The sequence below is a fragment of the Hyperolius riggenbachi genome, chromosome 4 (genome assembly GCF_040937935.1).
Source record: "Hyperolius riggenbachi isolate aHypRig1 chromosome 4, aHypRig1.pri, whole genome shotgun sequence".
In the NCBI taxonomy this organism is placed as follows: domain Eukaryota; kingdom Metazoa; phylum Chordata; class Amphibia; order Anura; family Hyperoliidae; genus Hyperolius; species Hyperolius riggenbachi.
In genome coordinates this window covers 351,946,510-351,973,618 of record NC_090649.1, presented here as the reverse complement: position 1 = coordinate 351,973,618, position 27,109 = coordinate 351,946,510, and the positions used below count along the sequence as shown (strand labels likewise).

The 27,109-nt window shown below is 42.4% G+C and overlaps 1 protein-coding gene across 1 annotated transcript in view; it reads right to left on the bottom strand.

Moving 5' to 3' along the window:
• LOC137504020 (protein ELYS-like) overlaps positions 1-25,044 on the bottom strand; it is an 831,023-nt gene extending 805,979 nt beyond the window's left edge. Inside the window, exons 1-2 of the mRNA XM_068231910.1 lie at positions 24,774-25,044; positions 3,009-3,102 (exon numbers count right to left, since the gene is read on the bottom strand). Of these exons, the coding sequence (XP_068088011.1) occupies positions 3,009-3,102; positions 24,774-24,849 (170 nt within the window). The 5' untranslated portion in view covers positions 24,850-25,044. The remainder of the gene's footprint in view (positions 1-3,008; positions 3,103-24,773) is intronic.
• Positions 25,045-27,109: the final 2,065 nt, after the last annotated feature.

The following is a 27,109-nucleotide window of genomic DNA, read 5'->3' as shown; positions in this document are numbered from 1 at the left end:
TACTCTCAAACTTGGGAAAATTATATATGCCTATAGACAGAATTTTGAGAAAATATGGGGTCCTTGGCATGACACTGGCAGACTTTGAACTAGTCAGAAGTACACTTGGTCTATAATACACTTAATACTAAGTTTTGGGTCTATGTTACTGATCTGTCTTTTTACTACGTCCATGACGGTTGTAATCAGGGCTACTAGGTCTGATATACTGTATACTGTTTGTGTGCTATTACTTTGACTCGTTTCGGGTGCAACAAATGTTTTCCTTTTATAGCTCTGCTTGTGATATATGAAAAGGTTCTCTTTGCTGGTTAACCACTAATGTACACAGCATTTATAATTGCTTAACAAATGTATGTATATTTGTTCTTTAACTGGTTCTGGACTGACACAAGTTGAAATCTATGTCCTGCATAAGGCTGCACAGATGTGAAAGAAAAGAAAATCTGTGAACACCGCTACTACCCACAGGAACCGAGGCTGTGCACGACCAGGTCAGCAGGCCCACAGGAATACAGGAAAAACGGAAGGTCCGCACCAGTCCAAGGTTCCAAGCTTTATTAGGACATATACATCAGCAAAACATTAAAACAGGCATCAGAGAGCTGACATGTTTCGAGCCATTCAGGCCCTTAATCATAGCTGACTGAATAATGGTGTACTCCCCTTAAATAGGGGCTTGTCTAAGCACTTCATCCTCTGGGCCACACCCAAAAGAAAGGGGGAGGGACAGAGAAAAACCTTCGTTTTACAGGTGCAAGACATCTCTCTTCTAAATAGGTACATACAAAATGAATAAAACCACATAAGAGAAATTTTTAAAACATTTTTTACCCCAAAGAGCAGCAAACATCAAAAATTTTATAAATTTAGCGACCTATTACGTCACACAGAGCCACAGTGTATGGGAACAAGAAGTCAGGAAAAAGGGGGGATGTAGGGGGAATGGGGAGGGAGGGGGGGGGAAGAAAAAGGGGGGGGGGAAGAAGAAAAAGGAGGAGGGGGAAAAACAGAGGGGGAAGGAAGAGGGGGAAAAAAGAAAAGAGAAAAGAAAGACGGGGGGAGGAGAAGAAAAGAGGTGAAGAGAGCACCCCAGATCATGTGATAAACGCCAGATCCCGTCTGGCATTGAGGCCCTGAGGGGCTCTGGAGCCCAGGCGATGTATCCACATGGCCTCCCTTTTCAATAATCTCTTGTAGAGATCGCCTCCTCTCAGATGGTACCACCCGCTCGATCCCCTGAAAACGGAAACCCCTCATCACCCCATCATGTTGGTCCCTAAAGTGTTTGGCTACATTGAAAATGTTCGTGGTGGCCCAACCTGCCCCCAAATAGTGTTCGGCCAGCCTCTGTCTTAGTGGCCTCGTGGAGCACCCCACATACTGTAATAAACACAGGGTACATTCAACCAAATATACTACAATTCTTGTGCCGCAGTTAATGAACTGCTTAATGTTATAGTGGTGGCCACTAGACAGAGACGACAACTTTTGATTTATGGTGAGCATGACAATATCTGCACGTTGGGACACCGCACTTGTATGACTCTACCACCGACAGCCAAGTCTCCCGAGTTCGATCTGAACTAAAAAGGCTGGGTGAAAGGATCTGCCCGAGTGTAGGGGCCCGTCTGCTAGAGAAGCCAACACCATTCATCAAGATCGGGGAGAGGCCTACGTCTCCCTCCAAGATAGGGAGATGTTTGTTGATAATACTAGTCACCTTCTTAAAATCAACTGAATAGGTGCTCACGAAGGTAGGCCTATATGGTTTCTGGGCACGTTGTGAGGACTTCCCCAATAGATCCTGGTGGGATTTTTCTAAAGCCCTTGACCTCCCCCTCTTAATGGACCAAGTAGGGTAACCTCGAGCCTTCAAGCGATTCTCAACCGCTTTGAACTCACCAGGTAAGTTGGCTTCATCTGAACAATTTCGTCTGGCTCTAATAAATTCCCCGACGGGAATGCCACGTACTGTATGGGCCGGATGACAACTGTCGGCTCTAAGAGTGGTGTTACCACTACATGGCTTCCCCCTCTGTTTCTTTTTCCCCTCCTCCTTTTTACTTCCCCCCCCCTCCCTCCCTCCCCATTCCCCCTACCTCCCCCCTTTTTCCTGACTTCTTGTTCCCGTACACTGTGGCTCTGTGTGACATAATAGGTCGCTAAATTTACAAAATTTTTGATGTTTGCAGCTCTTTGGGGTAAAAAATGTTTTAAAAATGTCTCTTATGTGGTTTTATTCATTTTGTATGTACCTATTCAGAAGAGAGATGTCTTGCACCTGTAAAACGAAGGTTTTTCTCTGTCCCTCCCCCTTTCTTTTGGGTGTGGCCCAGAGGATTAAGTGCTTAGACAAGCCCCTATTTAAGGGGAGTACACCATTATTCAGTCAGCTATGATTAAGGGCCTGAATGGCTCGAAACATGTCAGCTCTCTGATGCCTGTTTTAATGTTTTGCGGATGTGAAAGGATGTAGATTTCAACACTCATCGCCACGGGGTCCGCCGCTCCCGCTGCTGTCTCCCTGCCCTGCTCTCTATATGATGTCAGAGCTGTGAGCTGGTCAGGAGCTGATTTCATTGGCTTTTGACCCTGTCATCACTGTTAGCCAATCCCATTGGCTTACATAGATCGACAGCGTCAGCAGCCAATGAAAGTGGCTCCTGACATGCTTGCATAGCTGTACCGGCAGAGAGAGGGACCTGCAGTGGGGACAGAACGGCGTAACCGGCAGATTTCTGCGGCAATTCGTCGGTAAGCGCCATTTTACCGCGTCAGCAGTTTCTGATCCTAAAGGGGGCAGAGACTGCTGGCACGGAAATAGTTAAACTTTGGTTTGATAAAAATATACAAAAAAAATAAAAATAAATATATATATATATATATATATATATATATATATATATATATATATATATATATATATATATATATATATATATATATATACATATACATAAAGAGAACATAACTGGAGAGCTTTATGTTTTCTTAACACTTTATACCTGGATAAAATATTCAGCTTCTTTCTTCGGTCTGAGTAGTACTGCTGCATTAGACTGTAATTGAAGTATGGCCTGTTCAACTGCATGACGACATCTATACACACATGAAAAGGAAGATAAAAAGTTGAAAATTAAGATCAAGACACAATGTGTTTATCCATAATTTGGTGAAAATTTGCTAGACTCGCACCCCATCCCCATGCTGTATCCATGAAAAGGTGTTCACCTTTACCTCACACACTGCCCAAACTAGTCGGAGCTCCAAAAGAGGTCCATTGATCATATAGGAAGCATAGTTCAGAGGTCATTATGCAAAGCCTCCAAATGCAGAGTCTACACAAATGTACTTGAGTTGACCCAGAAAAAAGATGTACAGATTTCAGTTTCTTCCAGTGTTGGGTAAAGCGCAAAATTTGAGGAACACCTGGTGCCAGTTTATTAAAGTAATTGTTTTGTATTTTTTATTTTTAATAATTCACTTACATTGAAGTACCCAAGGTGCTTGGTTTGATTGACAAAGTTGAGAGTGAATCTGGGTCAATAAACAAAAAAGTAAACTGCTCTGTCAAATAGGGCAGAAACTGGAAACACACAAACTCTAGGAGTCAAAAGTTCTTAAAGGACCTCTGGCGCGCAAATCTTGTCTGGGGCGCAAATCTTGCTGTGGAGTCGGAGTCCAGGAGTCGGAGCAATTTTGGGCACCCGGAGTCGGAGTCGATGTCAAACTGAGGAGTCGGATGATTTTTGTACAAAGTCCACATCCCTGTTAAGTATTAGACTAAGGAGTCGAGGAGTCGGAGCCATTTTGGGTACCCGGAGTTGGAGTCGGAGTCGTGGTTTCATAAACTGAGGAGTCAGAGTCGTAATTGGAGTCGGAAGATTTTTGTACCGACTCCACAGCCCTGATATAATTAAAAAGTATGTTTCTTCCAGAGTACAATGAGCCAAAAATTACTTTTCTTCTATGTTGCGGTCACTTACAGTAGGTAGTAAAAATCTGACAGAACCAACAGGTTTTGAACTAGCCCATCTCCTCTTGGGGGGGTTCACAGGGATTTCTTTATTTTCAGAATGCACTTTGTGAAAGGCAGTTGCTCTGTCCAACTGCCCAAAAAGTGTATGGTGAGCAGGGAGGCTGCTCAACATCTTTGTATAAATCTTTTTCAGGGAGCGTTTTTATAAAGAATAAAGGCCATGCTGAGAATCCCCTATGGAGTGATGGATTAGCCCAAAACCTGTCAGTAATGTCAGGTTTTTACTACTTACTCTACATGCCAACAACATAGGAGAGAAGTAATTTATGGCTCATTTTACTCAGGAAGAAACGTACTTCTGATTTGTATGTGTATTAAATTAAGATTTTCGAGACAGTTCCACTTTAAAGGGAACCTTAACCCCCAAAAAATGAGTTTCACTTACCCAGGGTCAACGATAGCCTCCTGCACCAATGGTAACGCATGCAAAGGTACATGTGGCGGTCTGTCGACTGAGTCAGCAAAAACGAAAATAGCTGGCGGCGGGGGACCAGACGAGCTGCAGGGGGCTGGCCCCAGGTAAGTGAAACTTTTTTTTTTGAGTTAAGGTTCCCTTTAAGGCAAAATATGTTTTCAATATTAACCCCTTGCATACCAGCAGCCTCTGGCCTCTAAAAGGGAACCTGAAGTGAGTAAGATTATTTAAAATGAACACGACGTAGCTGCAAATTAATATTACATACTAACCTCACCGTCAGTTCCTCTCAGAGGCTCACCATTTTCTTCTTACAGTGATCCCTTCCAGTTCTGACAATATTTTTGTCAGAACTGAAATATACTAGTTGCTGTCAGATAACCAGTTCGGCCTATCTGGACGAGTTTCCTCGTCCAGATAGGCACTGCTACTTTCCCTGCGTGGAGCGCGCGATCGGCTGCGCTCCCGCGCGCGCACCCGCCGCTAGCCCCCCGATCAGTGAATGGGAATATAATTCCCATTCACCGATATAACTTCCCCGCAGAAATACCGACGCTTTCTCTCCAGAAAGCGCGGTATTTCTGCCCCCAGGAAACTTTTCCCCAGCATTTTAGTTCCTGGATGCGAGATCGTGGCGCATTCAGGACGTTTTTCACTGTGGCCATCTTGTGGCCAAATAGTAAACTGCACCCACATACGTTTTTTAGTAAAAAAAAATATAATTTTACATTTAAAATTAGCAGTTTCCCTCCCACACCAAAAATTACCCACATACACTTTTTTTATTAAAAAAAAAAAAAAAAAAATACAATAAAAAACAAAACAAAAACAAATAGTTACCCAAGGGTCTGAACTTTTTAATTATGCATGTCAAGAGAATATGTTATTATATTATTTAAAATTATAAGCTTATAAATAGGGATGGACGCAAATTGAAAAAATGCACCTTTATTTCTAAATGAAATATCGGCACCATAAATTGTGATAGCGACATCGTTTAAACGGTGTAAGAACCGGGACATATGGGCAATTAAAATACATGCGTTTTAATTACAGTAGCGTATATTAATTTCAAACTATAATGGCCAAACACTGAGGAATAATGATTTTTTTCCGTTTATTTCTTATTCTTCCTGCTAAAATGCATTTACAGTAAAGTGGCTCTTAGCAAAATGTACCCCCCCAAAGAAAGCCTAATTGGTGGCGGAAAAAAGATATAGATCAATTCATTGTGATAAGTAGCAATAAAGTTATAGGCGAATGAATGGGAGGTGAACATTGCTCGGATGCATGAGATTTTCGGCACTGCGGCGCTGAACCGGTTATATATCAGCAGCTGTCAGTTACAATTGAATGTGCAAGGTAATGTCCATGTTTCCCTATGGCTCAAATGGGTAATATTACAGTTTAACAGTGTGCTGACCAGGAAGCCGTTAAGGGGAAATGGACATTTTTAAAATGGAGTACGGAAAATTCCATTGATCACGGTGGACAAATGAGACGCAGGAAAGGAGAAAGACTGAATAGTAGATTACACAGGAGGCAAGTATGACCTGTGTATGGTTATTTAGACGTGCCGCTGTCCTTTAGCCCAGAGATCAATGAATGAGAACGCAGTTCCCATTCATTCATCTCAGTCCCCGTTATAAAGACTGACAACTTCTATGAGAAGCCGCAGTCTTTCTAAATAAAATAAAATAAAATCACTTCCTCCTTACACTCCCTGTAAGCGAGAGTGCTCGCTTACAGAATGGAATAAAAAAAAAATTACTGTGGCAATCTTGTGGTCAAATAGTAAAACTACACGTACTTACATTTTTTAACACAAACAAAATGACATTGAAAATGAACCTCCCACACCCAAAAAATACCCAAATAAAATATTTTAAATTAAAAAAAAAAATTACAATTTAAAAAAACAAACAAAAAAAACAAAAAACAAAGTTACCTAAGGGTCTGAACTTTTTAATATGCATGTCAAGAGGGTATATTACTAATATTTCTCACATTATAAGCTTGTAAATAGTGATGGCGCAAAACTGAAAAAATGCACCTTTATTTCCAAATAAAATATTGGCGTCATACATTGGGATAGGAACATAATTTAAATGGTGTAATAACTGGGACAAACGGGCAAAAAAAAATGTGGGTTTTAACTATGGTAGCAAGTATTTTATAGCTATAATGGCCGAATGAGACATTTTTTTTTTAAATTGTTTTCTTAATATTCCTGTTAAAGAGAATCTGTACTCTAAAATTCTTACAATAAAAAGCATACCATTCTATTCATCATAGTTACATAGTTATTCTGGTTGAAAAAAGACATACGTCCATCGAGTTCAACCAGTACAAAATGCAACTCCAGCCTGCTCCCTCACATATCCCTGTTGATCCAGAGGAAGGCGAAAAAACCCTTACAAGGCATGGTCCAATTAGCCCCAAAAGGGGAAAATTCCTTCCCGACTCCAGATGGCAACCAGATAAAAATCCCTGGATCAACATCATTAGGCATTACCTAGTAATTGTAGCCATGGATGTCTTTCAATGCAAGGAAAGCATCTAAGCCCCCTTTAAATGCAGGTATAGAGTTTGCCATAACGACTTCCTGTGGCATTGCATTCCACATCTTAATCACTCTTACTGTAAAGAACCCTTTTCTAAATAAATGGCTAAACCGTTTTTCCTCCATGCACAGATCATGTCCTCTAGTCCTTTGAGAAGACCTAGGGACAAAAAGCTCATCTGCCAAGCTATTATATTGCCCTCTGATGTATTTATACATGTTAATTAGATCATGTTCTCCTGGGCCCCTCTTTGCTGTTTCTGCCACACCCTGCTGCAATCCTGACTTGTAATTGCCAGTTTTAGGCAGTGTTTACAAACAAAAAACATGGCTGCTAACCAGCATGTGATAGGCTGAGAGAAGCTCAGTCTGTGACTCATACAGAGCCTGGAGGGGGCATGGAGAGGGTGTGTATAACTTCTACCTATCACAAGCAGAGCAGCACATCCCTGCCGGAGTCGACAAAGGAAAGAAGACCAGATTAGATAACAGAGTTAATACAGCCACTGTGGAACTAGGAAAGGCTGCAGTAAGACCGACCACATTAGAACAGGTATACAAACTTATAGGATAGAAGAAATAAGTCTGAAATTTTTGTTACTGAGTCTCTTTAAAATGCATTTAGAAAAAAATAAATTATTAGCAACATGTACCACCCAAAAAAAGCCTAATTGGTGGCTGAAAAAATAAGATATAGATCAATTCATTGTGATAATTAGTGATAAACTTATTGGCAAATGAATGGGAGGTGAAAATTGTTCAGATGCACAAGGTGAAAAACGACTGAAGGCTGAAGTGGTTAAGTACCAGAGACTGCTGCTACCACAAAACGGCTCTTACCGACGAATCACCGCACATAACCACTGTTGTCGCTGGTCACCCCATTCTCCCATCGCTATAAGCCAGTCAGGAGCCACTTTCATTGGCTCCTGACCCTGTCCATCAATGTGAGCCAATGTGATTAGCTCACAGTGATCATGAGGTCAGGAGCTAATGAAAGTGGCTTCAGACCTGCTCACAGAGCTCTGCTGTCATATAGATGGCAGAGAGAGTGAACTGCGGCTGGTGCAGAATGGAAAGATCGGTGGAGCATATGCTGAATGATTTTCTTTATTTGGCACTGCTATTGGCGTGATGAAGCAGGCTGAGACCTGCGAAACGAGTTGCCTGTGCTAATAAAAATCTTTTGAATAAAATTAGAGATTTCGTCATTTGTGGTAAGCTACCTCACATTACCTTTCGTTTTTTAAGCTGTTTTTAGAGGCTTTTATTACACCAGGGCGCCTTTCCTTCACTGTGTTAAGTATATACCCCCAAACACACCTTGTCCGAGGGGTGGTGACAGACCACTAGTGGAGACCCCACAGTGGTTCCCTTTTTCGATTAAGAGAGCGACCATCCTCTGGTTCTGGTCAGAACCACCCCGAGTGGAGTCAGGTTTGTTGTCTCCATCTGCTTCCTGTGGTTGGTTGCCCCCAGCAACCTCCCTTTGTGAGTAGTGCTTCTAATTCTTTTACTCCCATTACGATTACTGACGTATTGCACCCACTGGGCTCTGTAAGAATCTAATATTTAGTCTCTGTGTGTGACTACCTGTCAGCTTCGGTGCTTGTCCTTATCACCTTCGGAAAGTATACAGCTGGTAAGCAGACTTTCACAGAGTTGGAACGCCAAAGCAATTAAGAGTCTTTATTGTATCCAGACGGGATACTCGGTGCAATCTTGGTTACAAACTCATATTGCAAATGGCATTACATTAGCCAAAACAGACAAAGCAAAGCTAACATCAGCATGTAATAATACGGATATTGAGCAAAGCTGAGATTAATATGAGCGCGCTAGAGCAGACATATAAGGATCAATCTTATATATGGAAAAACCTCCAGATCCACAAGTGTTAACTAACCACACGCCCCCGAAGGTGGGATATGGGCGGGTTCCAGATGTCACCCCTATTAAACACTTGCTTTTGTCTCACAGAACTCTGTGATTGACATCCAGAACTCTGTGATTGACATCCGTCAAGTGCGCAAGCGCAAAACCTATGCCCTGTACCCTAAATACCTAGAAGCCTGTGTTTAGGAACACAAGTCATTGTTTGGACTTAGCCATCCCAGGCTTAGACAGCCAGTCTGCACATCACAAAGATAATGCTGCATTCTGAACTTTACTGTTCCCTGTAATGTTCCCTCTTATATTCAACACGCTGGCCTTCTAGAATCTGTATAGAGAGAAACCTCTGCATACAATCTTTGACTGAAACAAACACAGGTCAATTTGGCTATAAAGGCCATACCTTGCAAGACCCTCTAAGGATCTTACAGGCTCCTGTTCTTTGTCTCCTGTATTTTTCTCTACAGGGTGTTGCACCACCCCTACTAAAATTGTTTTCAATCGTTTTTATAGAATTTTCATTAAGGTAAATGTACATTTTATACTAAAATGTGAGGTACTTAAGGGTACAGGTACATCATCAATCTTTCAACAAGTTGTCAAAGACATGGGTTTACAATATAACAGAAATGTTTTAACATTCAGTGAGGAACATATGATAACGCTGGTTAACAAAATCAAGGCGAGTATTTACTTTTTGTAGTCACACCTAATCGAGGAGATAGAAAAAGAAAGCACTTATAAGTGCAACTGGGGAAAAGGTGGAATAAGGAGGAATTTTGACAAAAAATAACTTTGTAGAGCAAGTCATCCATCCGAACACTAAACCAAAAATGGCTGGATGGAGACTGCTCTTAAACATTAATTTATCGGCCAAAAATGATACCCCTCCTCCAGCGAGGTAGGGCATGGATCATAAGCGTTTCGGGGGGCCTATGAGTCATAGTGTTATTTATTATGTTAAGTCTAGAGGTCTAGGATAAGTAGGGGATTAAAGAATGAGTTTGTTAACTAAGTGCAAAACATTTATGTAAGGGGTTCCTGTATCTTCTCATCAGAAGAAATAAGCTGCATAAGAGTAAACATAGAAAGAAAAAGAGAGAGGAAAAAACAGAGTAGCAGAATAAAGAAAAGGAGGATAGAGTAAGGAAAAAGTAAAAAGGAACCACGGGGACGGGGAGTACCTCCGATCTACATCTTCGACGAAAGATGTCTACCAGACTCGAGATGAAAGGTGTGTTGTTGGTCTCAACAAATGCGTATTATTCGGTCTTGATTTGAGTTTACAAGGTAAGTGATCAAAGGATCCCACACCCTGTGAAATTTCTTCATAGTATTGTTCATTCGGGTTCTTAATTTTCCAAAAAAGAGAATATATCCCAGCCTACTTTTCATGGAATCAAATGATAGGGACTGGGAGTTCCAGGCGGCCGCTATTTTAATTTTGGTGGCAGCAAATATATATCTGATGAGTTTGTTTTGAGCAGAAGTAAGATTGAGATATGGGCAGCCAAGCAGGGTATGGAGAGGGTTCCTAGGAACCGGAGCATTAATTAGAGATGATGCCCATGTGCAAACCCTTATCCAGATCCTTCGGACTTTTTTGCAGGTCCACCATATGTGAGCGAAAGTGCCCGGCGTTTTGCATCCCCGAAAGCATTCACCCGACAGATCCGGATTAAGTTTAGCTAGTCTCTGTGGTACCAAGTACCAAGTCTGTAAATTCAATTGGTACGTTTAACTCCTTTTCCCATTTAGTTATGTAATCAGGTTTATTCTGCGACTGATTTTGGGATAGTTCTTTATATACCAAAGAGATGGTTCCGGGGACTGGGGGTCAGTGGCACATATGTTCTCAAAAGATGTTTTGCATGAAGATATCTCAATATCAGTGATATGTTTGACAAAGTGAGAAATCTGCATGTAATGGAATGATTCAGATGTGGGAAGTGCCGCTTTCTCTTTGAGGTAGGCAATTTACTTGATACCCGTTGCCGTGAGCAGGTCATGGATCTTATGCAAATTAGCTTGTTTCCACCATTGATAAGAGTTAGGGGCCTGTAGAGCAGCCGGGAAGGAAGGATTACCCAGAAAGGAAGTAAGGGGGGCCTATGTGGGGACATTAGCTGGCGGGAGTATTTGCAACTATCCCAGATGTGTAGTGAATGCCTAATGATAGGATTAGAGATATTGTTACGATAGGGTGGGGATAACCATAGAAGATTGCTTATTTCGATAAGGGAAATAAGATGATTCTCAATTTTAACCCAGGAGGGTCGATCGCTTTCTAGGCACCAATTAGTGAGCGAAGCCAGTTGTGCAGCTTTGTAATAATATCTAATGTTAGGCAACCCCTTTCCTCCATTAGACCTCAAGAGGTAAAAATATATTTTTTGTTGAACCTCGACTTCTTGCCCCCCATATAAAATCATTAATTTTCTGTTGAAGAGAGTTGAAGAATGAAGGAGCTAAAGGGATAGGCAACAATCTAAAGGCATATAGCAATTTTGGGAGAAAAGTCATTTTTATGGCAGCTATTCTGCCCAACCCAAGAGTACTTCTTCCAACACTCCAGCAGTCTGGTGAGCTCCTTCACAAGAGGGGGAAAGTTATATTGATAGAGCGTGTTATAGGAACTAGTTAAGTAAATCCCCAGGTAAGGTAATTTGTGTGGATCCCAATCGAATTCAAAAGTATCTTGCAGGGCTTGCATCAAATTAAGTGGTAAGGAGATATTTAAGGCTTTCGATTTAGTAGGGTTAACTCGCAAGCCTGAAACTTTACCAAAGTGATCTAAAAGTTTTAGGAGAGTAAGAATAGATCTGGTGGGACGTGAAATACATAGTATTAGGTCATCGGCAAAAAGGCCAATCTTGTGTATACTTTTTCCCAGGGGGATGCAATATATCTCGGGGTTGTTACGAATGAGAATAGCGAAGGCTTCAATGAGGAGGGAAAACAGGAGAGGGGATAGAGGACATCCTTGTCGGGTACCTCTCGATATGGGGAATAAGGGAGATTTGAATCCGTTATAAGCTACAGCTGCTAAAGGGGAGGAATAAAGAGCCTTAACCCAAGTTAATAGGCCTGGACCGAAACCCCACCTTGGGAGAACTGCTAAAAGATATGACCAAGATACCGAATCGAAAGCTTTAGTTATATCCAACGACAGAAGCATTGCCGGAAGTTGGGATTCACGGGCATGATGGATCAAATGTAGGAGGCGTCTCACGCCGTCCCCCGCTTGTTGTTTAGGCATGAAACCAATTTGGTCATTGCTAATAAAGGATCTAATTTTCGAGTTAAGGAGCGTAGCTAAAATCTTGGCGAGTATCTTTGTGTCTATGTTTATCAATGAGATTGGGCGAAAATTAGACCAAACAGTATGATCTGTATTTGGTTTAGGACTCATGGAAATCGTGGCAGTTATGGAATCAGCATGAAAGTGAGTGCCTTTAGGAATACTATTGAAGGCTGTAACTAGTTTGGGGGCTAAAATATGATTGAACTTCTTATAATATATGGCTCAGAACTAACCACACGCCCCCATCAACCATCTGGTCCAGGTTGTTTATTTGGTTTGAGCGATTTAATAGTTTGTTGTACTTCTAATAATGTAATTTCCTCGTCCATGAGATCCTTCAGACCTTCTGGGAGTGTTGGAAGAGGTACATCAGAGAGGTAAGCAGCGACCTGTTCTTCAGAAACAGTATCTGGGGAGTTGTAGAGATTAGCTAGATTTTGCTTGAAAATATTTACGATTCTGAGCGAGTTAGCCAAAAGTTGATTGCGTCCTACGTGTAGTGTGATGGGCTTGAAAGAGGGGTCAGGTTGCCGAGACGTTTAGCTTGTTCTTAAGGTAAAAAAGTAATTTAGAATAGGAGATTTGTTTCTCAGCTAATTCAGTCATACAAAGGTTGAGTGAGGTTTCGGCCTTCAATAACTCACGTATCTGGACTGGGATTAGCAAGAAAGCAATTGTGTTTAGTTATATAGTCCTGTTCTAATTTGGATATTATTTTTCTCTTTCGTCTTGTTTCTAATTGTATCAGGGAGGCCCGTATAACTACCTTATGTGTTTCCCATAAGGTGAGATCTGAGAGGTCCCCGGAAGGTGTATTAAGAGTAAAGTAGTCATGAAGACTTATCTGTTGAACTACTGAATCATCCGTGAGAAGATAATTGTTGAGTACCCATCGGAATTCGGTGGGACGCGGGATGAGCGAAGAGAACATCACGATATTCATATCATGGTCCGACCATGGCGTAGGGTGTATAACAGCTGATTTGATTAGCGGTAGTGCGGATGATATAGTCCAGCAATGGTCAATCCTAGAGAATGAGGCATGAGGGTTAGAGTAGAAAGAAAAACATCTTTTTAATGGGTTAAGTCTCTCCAAATATCTACTAAATGGTGAGAGGAGAAGCTGTTGCGTATAGAGTCGCTTTGTTTAGTACCAAATGTATTGGAAAGGGTGGAGGGGTTAGAAGATCGTTTATCCCAGAAGGGATTGAGACTATGGTTGGTATCCCCTCCAAGAACAACCAAACCTTTACTATGTGTACTTATAATTTGCAATAGGGCTGCGCTGCCTTCAATATATAGTTAATTACACCGATGTATTCCACAGTCACTTTAAAATCTTATAGGACCTCCCTGCAGTTCATATATATTTATCTCACAGTTTAATATCAATAAACAGTCCTATGTATCTCCAAGTCACCATACACTTTTCATGGGATCGCTGCTGCAAGATTCCAGAATGTCAATATGTATTACAGTGTTGAGCTGCGCTCTCCATATATCCTAAAACAGTGTTTCTCAACACGTGGTTCGCGAGACCACAGTCGGGGGTACGCAGCGCGATCAGCTGTGTAGGACTAGTGTCAGCCTGCCAGCCGGCTTCTCACCTAAACTATGCCGGTAAATTTCCCTGCAGAGCCACAGACTCTAATACCCACTCCTCTCTTCCTAGATTGGCCTGCCGGGGACAATCGCAGCCATTCAGGAGAGAGTGTTGCCCCGCCCCTGGCTGTGTATGTACACGCGCAGGCTGGTGGGGGACAGATGTAGGAGGGAGATTTAAAAGGCTGCATTGCCTGCTAGTTGTACGGATCCCTGCGCTGGAGACAGGAAGGGAGAATGCAGAGACGTTGCCAGCACGTGAGTAATGTGCTGCTTCTGTTTGTAGTGGAATGTGGAGGAAAGGAGAGAACCGGTCTGCCATAATTTCTGCCTACCCTGTGTGGTGTCTGCACACAGTGAAAACAGCGCCGACACAGCCCAGCCCCCCAAGCAGCAGCCAGCAGTGTCATGTGTCAAGAGAAGAGAAACCTCACCGAGCGGACTTGTCACAGCTGAATTGCTGTGTGACAGCAAAGAAAAAGGTAGCAGAGTGGACACAGTCTCAGACACAGTGTGTGTGTCTCTCTCTCTGCTCTCCCTGTCCCTCTCCTCTCCCGGTCTCCATCCCCCTTTCTCTCCACCCCATCTCCCTGTCTCTCTCTCCTCCCTTCTACCTGTCTCTCCCCCCTCTCCTCCCCATCTACCTGTCCCCCCCTCCTCTCCTCCCCATCTACCTGTCCCCCCCTCCTCTCCCTGTCTTTCCCCCCCTCTCTGTCTCTGTCTCCCTTCCCCCTCTCTCTCCCACCCCCTCTCTCTCCCTCCCCATCTCCCTGTCTCTCCCCCCCTCTCTCTGTCCCTCTCCCCCATCTCCCTCTCTCTCTACCCTCCCCCATCTCCCTCTCTCTCTACCCTCCCCCCCTCTCTCTACCCTCTCCCCCTCTCTCTCTACCCTCTCCCCCTCTCTCTCTACCCTCTCCCCCTATCTCCCTCTCTCCTGTCCCTCTCCTCATCCCTCTCCCCCCACCCTCTCTCTCCCTCCCTCTCTCACTGTCCATCTCCCTCTCTCCCCCCATCTCAGTCTTTCTCCCCCTCTCTCTGTCTCTCTCCCCCACTCTCTGCCCCTCCTTTCTCCTCTCCCCGTCTCGCTCTCCCACTGTCTCTCTCTCCTCTCCCTCTCCTCGCCCCCCCCCCACTCTTTCTCCCTCATCTCCCTGTCTCTCCCCCACCCTCTCTCTCCCTCCCCTCTCTCTCCCTCTCTCTCTCCCCCCTCCCCATTTCTCTCTCCTCCTCTGCCTGTCTATGTATCGATCTATATCTTGATTAGTCAAGCTGATGAGAGGAGCACGAACTCAGCGCACACCATGCTGCGGTAGTACAGCATAGTGTGCGCTGGTAACTTACATGTGCTCCTCTCCTTGTAATGGCCTCTCCACTCATCACGGGGTACTTCTCTGGAACTGAATTGCGATAGGAGGTACTTGGTTCGAAAAAGTTGAGAAACCCTGTCCTAAAAGACAAAATTCATTCACATAGCGTAATCCTGTAATTCTTTGTTTCACACAACACCCAGTGATAGTGAGAAAAGTGTGAGCCACTCGTGAATCCTCTCCCTTATCCCGATTGCGCTCACCGGATTGTAGCCACCTCAAACACCAGGTGGATCTAATGCGTATTTCATACACCACTCTCTGGCACTTTGTATCTTCAATATTCTTTAATACTCCAAATATCCCAGATAAAACTCCATATAAAACCATTATAGCGTATTATGTTAATCTGTTAGAAACAGCCCGCGCAATGAATGCGCACTCACGTCTGCTTTCTTGCAATATATGCACATCAAGCTGTTCTTTCATCAGCGGGGTCTGTCCTGGCATCAGCAGGGGATTGCGGCGTCCCGTTCCCTCTATCTGTCTACCTCTGCCCGGATCGTTACCACGCTCCTCTCGCTCGTTCGTAGTTGCCGGCTTGTCGCTTGCATGCAGTGACGTAAGACGCGCAGAACGTAGCTCCGCCCTATGCGTTTCGTCCAATCAGACTCATCAGGGGCTGACGTTACTTGCGCGTCACGCCCTTTCTATACTGCCTTGCAAGTCACCTGACTACCTCCTCCGTCCGACGTTTGTATCTCCCCACAGGCTCCAACAATATGGCAGCCAGTGCCCCAGCCACGTCGTCCATGACAGCGCACTTACTACAGACACCGCTGCTGTTACAATAACATCTTATATCATGTATTGTCCTTCATATACCCTAACTGATACATAAAACAACTAACTACAATAAAATCCATAATACACTATTAGGTCCAAATTAATTACTGCCATCTAGTGGTGACATTTCATAAAACATCTTTCCTCCATATAATACATTGAACACTATATAATACAGCCCAATGACTGCCATCTAATGGCTAAAATTCATATAGCACCTTGCCCCAATTAAATATATACTTCAGATCAATCTCCTGTTATCAAGTGGCAACATTATCAACTAGCAGCAATCTAGCCCCACTTGCTACTTACTTTATTATACTCTATTGGAACATGGATAATTTCATTCATTAAAAAATCCACTTCATTGCACTGATTAACCCAATGATTCTCAGTTACACTATCTGGTATCTCCCTTCTGTGTCAAATGTCAGTAATGATATAACAGTTCAAATCAAATTCTATATTTAACCCCCCCGGGTGTAAAGACCCCGAATTATATATCAATCTACCTTCTGCCTTTGATATTTCCCTCACCATGCTAGATCCCCTCCATTTTTTTTACATATTTTTCTACCCCCATAAACTTCTAACTACTTGGATCTACCCTGTGTACAAGTTTATAGTGCTTAGACCCGCTATGTGTCTCTAAACCTTTAGAAATATTTTAAATATGCTGTCCAATTCTTTTGTGTAAAGCTCTTGTAGTTCTCCCCACGTATTCCATCCCACATAGGCACCATAACACATATACCACCCCAACAGTGTTACAAGTGATACATTGTTTAATATTCCATCTCCTACCTGTGTTTTTAGATACAATATGGTCTCCCCTTAGTGATTTGGCCTCCCTACATCCCCTACACCCCCTACATGGAAAAAATCCCTTCTGTCCCAATAAATTTTCAACATTGGTTGTAGCCGGGTCAATAGAACTGTTAACCAGTGATGACTTCAAATTCGGTGCTTTTCTATAAATAAAACTGGGTCTATTTGGAATAGTTTTTTTAAGGACAGGATCCAGCTGCAATATATTCCACCGTTTTTTTATTTGTTCCAAATCCCGGTATTGGCTGTTATAATCCAACAATATATCAAATTATCTGGATGGTCCTGATTCTCTCCTTGTATCTTTAATAAGTGATCCTCGATTCATTTTGGCTACTCTATTTACCTCCTGTTGCAGTACCCTCTCCTTGTAGCCCTTTTCTCTAAATCTCTGCGTAATTATTTTACTTTTTTTGTGATAATCATTAATATCAGAACAATTCCTCCTAATCCTCATTAGTTGGCCCTTGGGAATATTATTTAACCATCTCTTATCACCATAAGAGATGGTTAGATAATATTCCCAAATGCCAACTAATGAGGATTAGGAGGAATTGTTCTGATATTAATGATTATCACAAAAAAAGTAAAATAATTACGCAGAGATTTAGAGAAAAGGGCTACGAGGAGAGGGTACTGCAACAGGAGGTAAATAGAGTAGCCAAAATGAATCGAAGATCACTTATTAAAGATACAAGGAGAGAATCAGGACCGTCCAGAGAGTTTGATATATTGTTGGATTATAACAGCCAATACCGGGATTTGGAACAAATAAAAAAACGGTGGAACATATTGCAGCTGGATCCTGTCCTTAAAAAAACTATTCCGAATAGACCCAGTTTTATTTATAGAAAAGCACCGAATTTGAAGTCATCACTGGTTAACAGTTATATTGACCCGCCTACAACCAATGTAGGAAATGTATTGGGACAGAAGGGATTTTTTCCATGTAGGGGGTGTAGGGGATGTAGGGAGGCCAAATCACTAAGGGGAGACCATATTGTATCTAAAAACACAGGTAGGAGATGGAATATTAAACAATGTATCACTTGTAACACTGTTGGGGTGGTATATGTGTTATGGTGCCTATATGGGACGGAATACGTTGGGAGAACTACAAGAGCTTTACACAAAAGAATTGGACAGCATATTTATAATATTTCTAAAGGTTTAGAGACACATAGCGTGTCTAAGCACTATAAACTTGTACACAGGGCAGATCCAAGTAGTTTGAAGTTTATGGGGGTGGAAAAATATGTAAAAAATGGAGGGGATCTAGCATGGTGAGGGAAATATCAAAGGCAGAAGGTAGATGGATATATAATTTGGGGTCTTTACACCCGGGGGGGTTAAATATAGAATTTGATTTGAACTGTTATATCACTACTGACATTTGACACAGAAGGGAGATACCAGATAGTGTAACTGAGAATCATTGGGTTAATCAGTGCAATGAAGTGGATTTTTTAATGAATGAAATTATCCATGTTCCAATAGAGTATAATAAAGTAAGTAGCAAGTGGGGCTAGATTGCTGCTAGTTGATAATGTTGCCACTTGATAACAGGAGATTGATCTGAAGTATATTTTTAATTGAGGCAAGGTGCTATATGAATTTTAGCCATTAGATGGCAGTCATTGGGCTGTATTATATAGTGTTCAATGTATTGTATGGAGGAAAGATGTTTTATGAAATGTCACCACTAGATGGCAGTAATTAATTTGGACCTAATAGTGTATTATGAATTTTATTGTAGTTAGTGGTTTTATGTATCAGTTAGCGTATATGAAGGACAATACATGATATAAGATGTTATTGTAACAGCAGCGGTGTCTGTAGTAAGTGCGCTGTCATGGACGGCGTGGCTAGGGCACTGGCTGCCATATTGTTGGAGCCTGTGGGGAGATACAAATGTCAGACGGAGGAGGTAGTCAGGCGACTTGCAAGGCAGTATAAAAAGGGCGTGCCGCGCAAGTGATCTCAGCCCCTGAGTCCGATTGGACGAAACGCGTAGGGCGGAGCTACGTTATGCGCGTCTGACGTCACTGCATGCAAGCGACAAGCCGGCAACTACGAACGAGCGAGAGGAGCGTGGTAATGATCCGGGCAGAAGTAGACAGATAGAGGGAACGGGACGCCGCAATCCCCTGCTGATGCCAAGACAGACCCCGCTGATGAAAGAACAGCTTGATGTGCATATATTACAAGAAAGCAGACGTGAGTGCGCATTCATTGCGCGGCCTGTTTCTAACAGATTAACATAATACGCTATGATGGTTTTATGTTTTATGTGTTTTATATGGAGTTTTATCTGGGATATTTGGAGTATTAAAGAATATTGAAGATACAAAGTGCCAGAGAGTGGTGTATGAAAATACGCATTAGATCCACCTGGTGTTTGAGGTGGCTACAACCCGGTGAGCGCAATCTGGAGAAGGGAGAGGATTCACGAGTGGCTCACACTTTTCTCACTATCACTGGGTGTTGTGTGAAACAAAGAATTACAGGATTACGCTATGTGAATGAATTTTGTCTTTTAGGATATATGGAGAGCGCAGCTCAACACTGTAATACTTACTATGTGTAGTGATCACTTTCAAAAGATGAGAAATAAAAGGGGCTTGTTTGGAGTTAGGTGCATAATAGGAGATCACAGTTATAGTTGTATCCTGCAGGGTACCAATCACAATAATGTATCTACCCTCCAGCTCTTTTAGTTTTAGTTACCGAAAAATTGAGACCATTTCTAAAAGCTAATAAAACTCTTTTTTTAACCTGTGCACTGGCGTAGAAAGCTTGTTTATCTTTATAAAGAAATTTGGGTTCACGGCCTGAGAGGAAATGTGTTTCCTGGATGCAAATTACATCTGCTTGTAGACGCTTAAAGTGGAGAAAGGCTTTAGTTCTCTTGAGGGGAGAGTTGAGGCCTTGAGCATTAATTGAAACTACTTTTAGTGGATGAGTCATGGCGCTTTGTAGTGAAGGGGACAGTTCGAGGTACTCCATGTCCCCGTGGAATTAGAAAAACGTGGGTGAAGAAGAGGGATTAGGAGGGAAGGGGAAGGATAGACTTCCCTTTAAGAGCTGCATAGAGGTAAGAATATATAGGGAAAAAAAACTACCTGTAATAGTATTTACCTAGGCACCTGCAGGTGGCTAGGTAGAGGTGTGTCGGTCTGGAAGGAACGAATCCCAAGAGAGACAACGGGAGGCATGATACATGCACGGAACATGTTCCACCATAACTGGTGCCAATAGATAAGACTCACCAAAATGTATAAATAGTCCTCACCAACGGGGAGAGGTTTCAGGAGTCAGAAACCATCATCATAACGTGGTGCATCATCATAACGTGGGGCAATATGGGGTGTTATGTTAAAGCATAGCACACCTGGAGCTATGGATATACAGAGAGAGAGAGAGAGAGAGAGAGAGAGAGAGAGAGAGAGAGAGAGAGAGAAAAGGGTTAATTTGGAGGGGGGGGGTAAAGCTCTACTAATTTGGATAAGAGGGATATAGGGCAAGAAGCCCAGGGATAAGGTTGCACTAAGTCGAGCCAAGATGTAAGAAATTAAATAGATAAGGGAACAATAAAAGGAGGCCAACTTAATTAAAAAGGATCAGTTCAGGTAGATCAAGCTCAAGGTATATTAATATTGCAGACAAAGGAAGGGCACAACAGATCTTACCACTGATAGGCAAAGAAAAATAAGCATAGAGGATCGTCTAAATTGTAAGACATGCAGCTTATGAGTTCATTGGCTATCAGTCGTATTGTTAGGTAACAGTGCCCTCCAGTGGTGGTCTTTCGCCAGGGCTTGTTAATTATTAAAAGCTAAAGCTAAGGGTGTGCGTAATGTTTAGGTATGAGGGGAAGAGGTCTGGTGATGGGATCTTAGGTATACCGACCAGGGTATAGGCATATGAATAGGAGATGGTAGGAGGGGAAGGCTACATTCCCAATGGGTTCTTCCCCTAAAACGGGGAGAGACATTATTATAGGTGGATATGCCATCAGTGGAGTTTAGGAAGGAGGTTTATAGGCTATAGGCAGTGATCAGCAACATCAGCTGGGGGGGGGGGGGGGGGATGGTAATAACAGTCCGCTTATCAATTGAACATACATAGCAGGGGTATAGAAATCATAAAAAACTGTGATATTGTGTAGTTTCTTTAGTAATTCACCTCAGGCAAAATGTGTACCATAGCGTAGGTAGGTTGCATTGTTAGGTTATATACATCATCAAAAACTGAAAGCGTGGTTAGTCATGGAAGCAAGTGGTAGCATGAGGTATTTGGATGCGGCTGCATAGAGATTCATATCGTGTTCTAAACCTGTAGTGATAGTTTAGGCTTCAAGAAGGAGAAATAAACAATCACATTATTAAGAAATTCATCTCGTTACGCTTCTCTCGGGCACCTTTCTGGTAAAATAACTTACTGCAGATATAGTTATTGAAGGTTTCCACACAGTATAACATGTGCGGAATGATATAGGAGCGTGTTTACTCTGTGATAGCAATTGAAAAGTGACAGTTGAGCTAATGGGTGCCCGAGGGGAGCATACCAGACCATCACGCAATTTCATCTTGTAACACTAATCCTCCAATATATACACATCTATTATATACACTGGCGGAACAGGGAAGACCTGTCTAGTACAGTCAAATATATTGGGAGGCACAAAACCTTAATAGTAAATTAAGCTTATATTTCTATAAGATAGACATCAGAACAGTTTTGTATAGAACACAACCAAAGTTCACTTCCATAAAGAGTATAGGGATTAATATGAAATATAAGGCTAGTATTAGAATAAATTATAACTTCAGGAATGTAAAAGAGGATATGGCAAGCAGATTCGGTTATGAGGTTAGAATTACAAAAACAGTTCTTAAGAAAGAAAATGACGGAGCAGTTCTGCAGTTTCAAAAGTATCTGTGACTAACGTTAGTGAGGGCGGGAAGAAGGCAAGAGCGGGAAAAAGTCTAGCAACAAGAAGGGCGGAGTTCCACTGCTGTAGAACGGAGTGAGGACTCCATTGTTTAAAATGAATTCAGTTCAAAAACGTTGGGAAAAAAAGGTTCTTTACAAGTAGCTTATGTTAAGCGAAAGTTTTCCAGTTATTTCAGCAGGGAGAAACCCAACGGTGGTGTAAAAAAATCATAAAGTTAAGCCCAACCTGGGTAACAAAGAATGAACTGATAACTGGAGGGCTTACCTTAGCCAGTAGATAACAGATAACAGTTGTCAGGAAATAATACGTTTTCTCCAGGCATAACAGTGCCAACAGGTAACAGGGCGTAACATATCAGGGAGAAGAAGAGAGCAAAGAAAGCGCTCTTAGTGTAGTAAGGACAACAGGTCACTTGCCTGCTCAAGTAGCTTCACGAAAGACTTGTGAGGATAACTCACGGAGTGCCATGGAGTACTTTGGTCTTTGCTCTTTAGGGCTCCCTGATTGAAAGAGAGGGGCACTGGGGGAGCTTCGTTGAAAAGAATGCTGGGACAAGGGTGTTGGAGAAAACGGTGGAATAACCGGGGTGGGCAGATCCAACTCTTGGAAGCGGTCTTGTAGTTCCTGGAGCGAGGTTGCTGTGAACTGGCGCCCGCTAACAGAAAAGAAGATAGCAAAGGGAAAACCCCATTTATATTTGATCTGCTTCTCTTGTAGGATTTTCAGGTAGGGACGCATCTTTTGCGTAACAATGTGGCCTGTGAGAGATCTCCATAGAATTGATGAGTGGCCCTGAAAGGAGAGGGATGAGGCGGCTCTCGCAGCGGCTAGGACCTTTTCCTTGGTCTAGTAGTATAGAAATTTCATAATTATATCTCATGGAGAGCTGTCTGGTTTCTTTTTAGTTAAGGCCACGTGGACTCTGTCTAGCTCAAGACGCTCGAGAAGGATATCAGGAACCAGCTCCTGAAGAAGAGCGGTTACTGTGCCCTGGACATCTTCGATTGATTCAGGCATCCCTCTCAGGCGGAGATTCCCTCTTCTGGATCTGTTTTCAGAGTCATCGGCTTGTCGTTTTAGGGTATTAACCTCCTCTTGTAACTTGGTCACCTCTTCCTCATGCCCCATCAGGACTGTGGTGGCATTGTCCATTCTATCTTCCAGGGAGGACATTCGTTGGGACAGCAGTCAGATCTCCATGAGTAATTCACAGCCCAACTGCTTGTTGGCTGCCACTACTTCCTTCCGAACCACAGCACTTAACTTGGCCAGTATATCTTGTTTAGGTCTCGGAGATGAATGTTCTCTGTCTGATGGGTCGTGGCTGTCGTCAGATGCAGAACCGTCAGTGCTGGGGTCAGCCATTAAGTTGGCTAATGCAGATTGATGCGCGGCACGTGGCTTGTCTGTGCCCGCTTGATTTTTCCCCGATTTCTGGGAGGACCGGTTTCTGTTACCACTCGCCATCGGGTGATCGTTGTCCACCAGGTATTCAGACGTATTTTTCTTATTGTAGAAGGGGTGCAACAGTGGTGAGGTAAAAGATATTCAGGAAACCGGCTCCATGTACGGCGCAGAGGCTAGGCTAGGCTGCCATCTCCAACCTGCGCACGCATGCGCTTTCCCCACCTACTACAATTGTAAATGAGAAGATCCAGGCAAGGGTGTTGTCACAACTCCCTAAGGACTGTAGGGATTGAAGAAGGAGGGGATGGTCTACTGTATCAAATGCCAAGGAAAGGTCAAGGAGTAGCAGAATGGAGTAGTTTCCTTCAGCTTTAGCAAGGGTATGGTCATTTACTACCTTGATGAGAGCGGTTTCTGTTGAGTGGGCAGGACGGAAACCAGATTGCAGGGCGTCAAGTAGGGAGTTGGTGCTGAGGTAGTGCGTGATGCGTCTGTGGACCAGGCGTTCGAGGAGCTTTGAGACAAAAGGGAGGAGAGAGATTGGGCGGTAGTTGGAGGGTAGGGAGGGGTCGAGTGAGGGTTGCTGCAAAACTCCATACATTCCTTAGGCGAAGGAGCTTCTTGAATGGAGGATAAGGTTGCTGAACTGACTCAGGAACAAAAGGTGGTTGACAGCATGAATGCCCAGGCAAAGGATATTTCTTGGATCAAGCTGAAAATTACTGATACAGAGGACAGAAACTGCCACAGTAATTTAAAATTATGCGGCATCAGCGAATCAGTACCACCTGCTGAACTACAGGATTATATCAAATCCATGCTGAAAGTGGCTCTTCCATCCTTGTGCGAGGTTGAACTTTCCCTTGACAGAGTTTATAGGTTACCTAAACCTAAATCCCTGCACGATTCGACAAGACACTTTATTGCCCTTTTGTGGTTTCCCAAACTAAGGAATCACTGCTGTCCTACTTAAGGGTTAATGGCTCTCTACCTTCTCAATACCAGAAAATTCAACTTTTTTTGGATCTACTTTATCTCAGGTCACTTTCCAAAATCGTCACGTTCTGACACCAATTACTAAAGCTTTACGTCAGCCTCAGATATTGTACGGATGGGGCTACCCCATGAAGCTCAAGGTTTCCATGGAGGCCACAAATTCCTTAAAGCGGATCCGAGATGAAAAACTAACTATAGCAAGTAACTTGTCTATATATCTTATCTAAAGTTTAGATAGTTTACACAGCAAATCTAGCTGCAAACTGCTTTAATAGAAAATGGTTATTTCTTCCTGTGATACAATGACAGCAACCATGTTGTTTGTAAACATTACACAGAGGCAGGCTTATCTGTATCTTGAGCAAAAAAACCTAATCCCCCCTCCCCTCTGCCTCTGAAATCAATGGCTAGTAATACCTCCCCCTCCTCCAGCCCAGACTGAGCTCCCATGAGCCCTTGCTACTGCCAAGGCTCTCTGAAAACCTGTGGGCGTGGTGTATTTAGTTTATAGGGAATTAGAGTATTAAAACAAAAACAAAAAAAGTATTTGGCTTGAGGAATGCCCTATAAACAATAGGAAAGGAACACAATTATACAATGAGTAAAAGTTCACCTTGGATCCACTTTAACACTGTTACAGAGAAGAAGCTCTCAAAAGTCCTCCCCCTCAAGATTTGATCACGGCACATAAGGTGCCAGTATCTAAACTACCACAAGAATGGCAATGGGCAACATAACGGTAGACCGATGTGTTCCATATCTTCCTTCCAACATGGCTGAACTGTATTTCAAGCACCGGCTCTGGTGCACAGATTCTCAAGAGCCTGTCTTTATTTTTCCCGTTGCCCCTTAACCATTTACCGCCATCCTAACGTATTAAAACGTCATGCTTACCGCTATTAACAGCAACATGACGTTTTAATACGTCGCGCATTCCCGCCGCTGCTACCGCCGTGTGTCCGCCGCTACCGCCGCCATTACCGTCGGGATCCCGTGCTGGGCGATTGGGGAAGAGGACTGAACAGTCCTCTACCCAATCGCAGTGCCTGGAGTGAATGGACGTGACCGCGAACAGCGGCTACGTCCATTCACATAAACAGGAAATGTAACAGTTTAATAAAGTGTGTACAAAAAAAAAAAAAAAAAGTGAACACGTCCTATGAGTGTTCACCAGCGCCATCTTGTGGCCAAAAAGTATATTACACCTACAAAATACATAAATTTTCAAGTATATACACATCATTAATAAAATTACACTTCCAACCCTCCCCCCCAAAAAAAACACTTGTAAAAAAAAAAAATCAGCTTAAAAAAAATAAATAAATAGTTGCCTTAGGGACTCAGCTTTTTTTATTCTATATTTTATGGGGGAAAATTAATTTTAATTTATTACATAGGGGCTTGTAATTATGGCCAGAACAAACAGAAAAATAACCACTTATATTTCAAAATAATATACTGTCGCCATACATTGTGGTAGGGACATAATCTAAACGGTTTAATTATCGGGACCACTGGGCAAATAAAACGTGTTTGTTTTATCCACAGGAGAATGTTTAATTTTAAAACTATAAAGGCTGAACACTGAGAAATAATGATTTTTTTTCTTTTTTTTTCTGTTTTTCTCATTAAAATGCATTTAGAATAAAAAAATTCTTAGCAAAATGTACTATCCACAGAAAGCCTAATTGGTGGCGAAAAAAACGAGGTATAGATCATTTTCTTGTGATAAGTAGTAATAAAGTTATTAGGGAATAAAAGGGACGAGCGCTGACAACTGAAAATTGCTCTGGTCCGTTAGGATAAAAACCCTTGGGGGTGAACTGGTTAAAGGGCAGACGTTTGCCATTTAGTTTATTTCCTGGTTTTCCAGCACTTCCTCTTTTGATGATCAGCCCTCTTAATTTATAAGAATGGCATTACCTGTTGTAATCACCTTACTGTGAATTTACACTCTGTAATGCTCAAGCCTATTATTAGCAGCCACCTGGTTTGACAATGGCTCACATTTTTATCTGTGAATACCAGAGGTCTCAACATCTCTTTTAAGAAAATAATGTTCTGGAGGGAGGAGATTCCAAGCAATGGCTGATTTTATTTTCACCCAAGAGACTCATTTGGTTGACTCCTATGTCCATCTATACAAGCAACCTTCATTTACACACACTTTTTTTGTAATTTCAACAAAAAAGGGGGTGTTTTAATCTCCTTTGACAAAAAATCTTTCTGTGAACATCACTGATTCTGTGAACAGTCCCCAAGGTAGTTTGCTCATAGTCTCTTGCTCTATAAATTATCACCTCGACACAGTGTGCTTATATAACCTGAATCTTGGCCAGATCCTCTTCCTAAAGAAACTATTGCACCGAATTGACTCTGACAAGAAAGGAGAAGACATTTACACATGTGACTTAATTGCCTACCAAGTTCCAACCTTTGGACTCGTCTAATAAATCACTGAAGTACCTCATCACCTCTAAACAAGCTATTACATAAAGAGGGTTAAAGGGGAACTTCAGCCTAAACAAACATACTGTCATCAAGTTACATTAGTTATGTTCATTACAATAGATAGGTAATATAATCTCTTACCCACCCCATTTTAAAAGAACAGGCAAATGTTTGTGATTCATGGGGGCTGCCATCTTTGTCATGGGGGCAGCCATCTTTTTGGTTGAAAGGAAGTGACAGGGTGCATGAGACACAGTTCCAACTGTCCTGTGTCCTGATAACCCCTCCCAGCTGCACACGCTAGGCTTCAAATGTCAAATTCAAAATGTAAAAAAAAAAAAATTGCACCAAAACAGCAGAACGAGAACAACAACATCAGAAATCCCATCGTGCTTTGCACAGCATTAGGGGAAAAATGCCCGGGCAGTTTTTTTTCTGTGCAGCTAAAAATGAGGCTTGTATAAGAGAAACAAAGTTCTGATGCTGTCAAACAGTTAA